Source organism: Coregonus lavaretus (genome assembly GCF_964263955.1).
Source record: "Coregonus lavaretus genome assembly, chromosome: 17".
Lineage (NCBI taxonomy): Eukaryota > Metazoa > Chordata > Actinopteri > Salmoniformes > Salmonidae > Coregonus > Coregonus lavaretus.
This window is the reverse complement of record NC_140004.1, coordinates 37,068,635-37,074,860: the sequence shown is the minus strand read 5'-3', so window position 1 is coordinate 37,074,860 and position 6,226 is coordinate 37,068,635. Positions and strand designations below refer to the sequence as shown.

The window sequence follows — 6,226 nt, the reverse complement described above, 5'->3', positions numbered from 1 at the left end:
GCTGGGCCACTCAAGGACATTCAGAGACTTGTCCTGAAGCCATTCCTGCGTTGTCTTGGCTGTGTGCTTAGTGTCGTTGTTCTGTTGGAAGGTGAACCTTCACCCCCAGTCTGAGGTCCTGAGCCATCTTGAGCAGGTTTTCATCAAGGATCTCTCTGTACTTTGCTCAGTTCATCTTTCCCTCTATCCTGACTAGTCTCCCAGTCCCTGCCGCTGAAAAACATTCCTACAGCATGATGCTGCCACCACCATGCTTCATCGTAGGGATGGTGCCAGGTTTCCTCCAGACGTGAAGATTGAACTCTTTGGCCTGAATGCCAATCTTGGTTTCATCAGACCAGAGAATCTTGTTTCGAATGGTCTGAGAGTCCTTTAGGAGCCTTTTGGCAAACTCCAAGCGGGCTGTCATGTGCCTTTTACTGAGGAGTGGCTTTTGTCTGGGCACTCTACCATAAAGGCCTGATTGGTGGAGTGCTGCAGAGATGGCTATCCTTCTAGAAGGTTCTTCCATCTCCACAGATGAACACTGGAGCTCTGTAAGAGTGACCAGTTACCCCATTGGGGTTGGGGGGACAGTTACCCCGGTACTTTAAAAAAATGCCCCTTTCTAAAAACATTTCATGAAGTGTGAACTGTAGCCATTTATTTCCCTTTATAGTTTATTCGCGTAACCATGACCTTCATCCACATAACATTTTTTTCCAAACATTGCTTTGTGTCAGCAACTAGACAGTTCTTAGGGGGGGGCTAGTTACCCCCTAGTACACTATGCGAGCTGTTCTCCCCCGATTGCTGAGTTTGGCCTGGCTGCTAGCTCTAGGAAGAGTCTTGGTGGTTCCAAACTTCTTCCATTTAAGAATAATGGAGTCCACTATGTTCTTGGGGACCTTCAAAGCTGCAGAAATGTTTTGGTACCCTTCCCCAGATCTGTGCCTCGACACAATCCTGTCTCGAAGCTCTACGGACAATTCCCTCAACCTCATGGTTTGGTTTTTGCTCTGACATGCACTGTCAACTGTTTAGACAGGTGTGTGCCTTTCCAAATCATGTCCAATCAATTTAATTTACAACAGGTGGACACCAATCAAGTTATAGAAAACAGCTCAAGGATGAGCAATGGAAACAGGATGCACCGGAGTTCAATTTTGAGTCTCATAGCAAAAGGTCTGAATACTTATGTAAATAAGTGTTTTTTGGGGGGGTTATTTTTGTACACATTTGCAAACATTTCTAAAAACCTGTTTTCGCTTTGTCATTATGGGACATTGTGTTTGCATTGATGAGGAAAACAATTAATTTAATCCATTTAAGAATAAGGCTGTAACATAACAAAACATGGAAAAAGGGATGGGGTCTGAATACTTTCCGAATGCACTGTATATTCCATTCCATTCCAATTAATAATTGTTTTAATTAAAAACTATTAAAAACTTTTTCTTCCTGAATGTCATTTTAAAGACTGCTGGGATTTAAAATCTTGCATTATTCAAATCATGTTTAGTGCAATTGTACATAATGGATTATATGGAAAAAGCAAGCAGAAAATTAATGTACAGGTGAGTTATAAAGAGGGACTTTACATCAAATCTTTTCATAGTGCAGATATAGGTGACATGTGCAACACCATTTTCTCCCCATATTTTATTTAAAATAAGACATCTAGACTTACATTTTAAGTATTACTTAAAGAAAACAGATTAAATGGGTTTTAACACACTTGTGAGAAACCCTATCCCATAATCTTCTACCGGGGTAACAGAAACCCTCCGTTGGTCAGTTACTCCATTGGGGCGGGGGAACAGTTACCCCGGTACTTTTACCATGAAGTGTGAACTTTAGCCATTTACATAGTGTACTAGGGGGCTAGTTACCCCCTAGTACACTAAGCGAGCTGTTGGCTAGAGCCTTCAATATAAAGATGGGCAGAAACTGCTTCTCCATTAGAAACCCCCAACACATTTGTAGGGGATGACATTGCGACATATGCTTGCTAAACTCATGAGCAGAAACACTTAAATCGGGTCAAATGGTTGTCTCGCTCGGAACCGCACATGTGAGGGCCGTCAAAGGCACTCCTTCATAACGTTGTTTACGAAAATGACAGTGTCAGTTTGTCACTTTCACGTTCAACTACGTAAGTCATTGGCTCGAATTTAGGAAGCAAACCACTATTTCGTCCCTTAGCTGTACTGGCATCGAACACGTCACCCTCCCTAGGAGAGGGGGTGACCTTGAGAATTTGTTAAAAAGGAGAGGCTGCCTGGAGCTTTAATATAAAAACCGGATGTTCCCGTCAGTCTCAACATAGGTCTGTAGCCATTCTAGCTATCCATTGTAAGTGTTTAAATCACCTCATTTTTCAGCATAACGCACAGCCCCATGTTGCAAGGATCTCTACACAATTCCAAGAAGCTGACTACATCCCAGCTCTTCCATGGCCTGCATACACAGACATGTCACCAATTAAATGTTTGGGAAGCTCTGGATCGGTGTACAACAATGTTCCATTTCCTGCCAATATCCAGGAACGTCGCACAGCCGTTGACGAGCGGAAAAAAACGTTCCACAATCAGCCTGAGCAACTATACGTGTGTGTCACACTTAATGACGGAAATGGCTGTCCCACCAGATGCTGACTTTTTCCCCTGCACCACACCCCCATCTTAAGGTATCTGACCAACAGATGCACATCTGTATTCCCAGTCATGTGAAATCCAAAGATTAGGGCCTGATTTCCTTACAACTCAGCAAAATCTTTGAAATTGTTACATATTTCTGTTCAGAGTAAAGTCATTGGATTTTCACATTTTGCTTCCAGTCCAAGATGAAACATTTCATCACCAAGCGTTCAAACATGGTAAGACATAACATTTTACGCATAGGAAGGAGTAGTTGAGTGAATTATTCCTTAAATTTATTGACATTTTCATATATCATGAATACAGATTATTGACACTTTTCTATTGCGCGTGGGGGACTGGTGCCAGAGTTGCTGAAGCTAGGCATGTTGAGGAGGTTCACCTCCTTGGTCCCCCTACTTTTGCCATGGTAGCCGATGTCATCCGTTTTCCCGTAGGCATAGATCAGCTTCAATGGACCGTCCTATGATGGGGATCGAACAAAACATACAAGAGAACAGAAGAAAAAAAACAGGTTAAGGACTGCGTTTAGAAAAGTCCTAGTAGGCACTAAGTAGGGCCTATATCAGCCATCAACAAGATTCAAGGGCCGATTTCTCTCTTGAGCGGATGATCGGCGGCCGTTTCAAACCTTGCTTACATTTGTATACGATCACATGAGTCTACGCCGTGGGAATACTTGAACAGATTTCTTAAATGAAAGTCACTTGCAGCGGATTTCCCAGTGTTTACAGTCTTATGTCCAACAATGAAAATTGTTCCCTCTGATAACGTCGGAGGCCAAATAAAACCAGCCGCGGTCCAAATTCACCCTGCGGGCCACCAGTTGGGGAACCATATCCAACATAATGTTGTCATTGACGTTATGACTCCATAGTCTTTAATAATGCCTTTTTAAATGCTACGTTTGTTCATCTCCGAGAACCACGTAGGGTTACAAAAGCCTCCATGTTTATGCAGTTTGTGGTGAACTACTCAATAAAATAACTAGTAAGTGGATATAAATGACAGATGGTCTAGCTCAGGGTTTCACCAACTTAACTCACGGTAATGCGGAAGTCATCCTTGTCACATGACTGGATGGCCCTCCAGAAGGTCATGGTGGTTTGACCGTCTGCCTCGGTCAGGGACAGGAGGGTGTAGTCCTGTTTCTCATCCACCAAGGGAAATCCGTTGCTTGTGGCATGATAATCCTGAAGGAAATACAACACAAATACTGATGTTATCTGGAGTATTTATAGAGCCTACTAGACTTGTTTTATTAGGTGTGCTTGGTGAAAGCACAACTTTAGAAACTGTTCATTATCACTATTATGCTGCTGCCACCACCTGTAGCACCAGAACCATAAGCTATCAACACCAGAAAGTCCAGACTGCCACTGGTCAGGTTGCTTGAAGAAACTGACACTAATACTGGTCACACTACAACCATATTTGCATGACTCCCAGTGCGTGCCAGGGACATGGATGTGGGGAATTCTGGTCACTACAGCTTTCTTTACAAAGGAAGCCCAATTTAAAAATATTTTCCAATCAGATTTTCCCAGATCTTATCTGATCAGTCAAATGACCGATTAGTGAAAAAATATCATAATTGAGCAGCCTACATAAAAGCAGCCTTCTTACTAGTCGTCAACTGTTTCAGCTAGAAACCCCATTTAAACTAACGTGCAAACCGATCTGGAATAGTGTGCTTGTAGACTGACCACAACCATAAAACCTTTTCTAGTTATACTTAAAAATGTTATATAGAGTTCAGCTCTTCTCTAAAACTTGACCAGGTGCAACACATTCACATGTAGTTTGCCAAATGTTTGAGGTGTTGAAAACCACTACACTGTCACAGTAGCCTATTCCTAAGACCTACAACATAACTGCCTCTACCTAAATGCTAGGACGCAGGGTCATATATAGGGCTACTTCTACAAGAAACTACTACATTACCACTGATACTTGTCTAATTGTAACGATTACAGGTTAATGGATTAGATACCTTGAAGTAGTTGGCTTTTGGTCCGACCCCTCCAATAACGATATCTGCTCCAGCCATGTCTCCATTTGGGCTGAACCCGAATCCCACCCAGCCAGTGGTCTTGAAGGTCAGCTGGAACGTGATGGTGCCCTGGACCTCGCTGAACCCCCACTTCAGGATGACATTGTTGTCCACGTCAAGGTGCTCCATGAAGGGCATATGGATGTCCGGCTGTGCCCCGATCACTGGAGTCCAAGTCAGGAGCAGGGAGAGGAGTAGAAGGATCATCCTGTCTGTCACCCACAGATAGACCCTGAGAACTCAACCAGCTCAGAGACAAAAACTCCAGGTCAAACAAACAGCTATCTCGCCACGGAGCGCCGCTAAAAGATTCTGACACACTCACTGCCCTTGTCCGAATACCCGTGCTTGCGTCCTAAATAGTTAGTAGGCTTTTCGGGTATGCGAAAATACGTTTTATAGTATGTGAAACTAAATACATTTAGACCCAGGTGTGTTTGACAACAGCTGATAATCAGAGAAAGGAGACGCCATTGCGTTGTTTCCCGCCATTTAGCTACAGCCAGTCCCCTTCTCTGATTATCAGCTCTTGTCAAACATACCTGGGGTGCATTCATTTCGTTTTTTACGTTTGCTAATTTGCATGACGGTTTGTAGCGCTACTGAACGACACGTTTCCACAAAACGGTGGGCACCGTTCTTCAACAGTTTTCCTTTGAGGTACGTTTTCTCCCGTTTGGTGGGTGTGGAGAGGTAATAGGGGAATATGCTGTCCATATAACCAGGTTTCCATCCAACATTTCATGAGAGTAAAGTACATTTCGGATAAAAAAATGTCATGACAGGCCTGATGGAAACAGAACATCACATTTTTCCGGTAAACTTTCCAAATGTCGTCAAAACAAAATGCACTAGACGAGGTATGATCTTTTTGTGTCAGTAAAATGAATTATGCAAAAAAGTCGGTGGAAACGCAATTATGCGCAAATATTGATATAATAACCATCATATGGAAGTAAACTTCGAGTCACGCGATGACATGTTGTGTAGTCCTCCCCACTACGACTCATCGGGAAAGCATGCAGTTTATTAGGTTACAGATTAAAGAAATGATGATGAACTTCACAGGGTTGTGAAAGTGCAAGGTGATGAGCTCGATGCTCCTTTCCACTAAATATCGAGGGTCTTATTCTGGTGACATGATAATCGATGCTTGGCTGCCAAGTAAAAATAATCTCGCTTTTTTGTCAATAATAGGCTAATAATCTCATCATGTTCCATGTAGGCTGTATAAGGCCTCCTGTAGCTCAGTTGGTAGAGCATTGCTTACAATGCCAGGGTTGTGTGTTCGTTTCCCACGGGGGGCCAGTATGAAAAATGTATGCACTCATTAACTGTAAGTCGCTCTGGATAAGAGCGTCTGCTAAAGAGGTAAATGTACGCTCTAGCTGTTGGCTACAGCGCACGTGCCAATACCAGAGTGTGCACACGCTATAACGCATTTTTGTTGGGGTGAGAAAACCATCAGTAGAGTTGAAAATGCTATGGAAACCCACTGAACTTGTATTTTTTATTAGGTACATGGGAATTTCAC

The 6,226-nt window shown here is 42.9% G+C and overlaps 1 protein-coding gene across 1 annotated transcript; it reads right to left on the bottom strand.

Moving 5' to 3' along the window:
• Positions 1–2,892: 2,892 nt before the first annotated feature.
• Positions 2,893–4,968, bottom strand: LOC311144326 (DBH-like monooxygenase protein 2 homolog). The gene is made up of 3 exons (XM_084180361.1): positions 4,633–4,968; positions 3,686–3,832; positions 2,893–3,102 (listed from the first exon to the last, which is right to left on the bottom strand). The coding sequence occupies exons 1-3, from the start codon at positions 4,897–4,899 to the stop codon at positions 2,947–2,949; spliced, it is 570 nt and encodes a 189-aa protein (XP_084036487.1). The 5' UTR covers positions 4,900–4,968; the 3' UTR covers positions 2,893–2,946.
• Between the last annotated feature and the right edge of the window lie 1,258 nt (positions 4,969–6,226).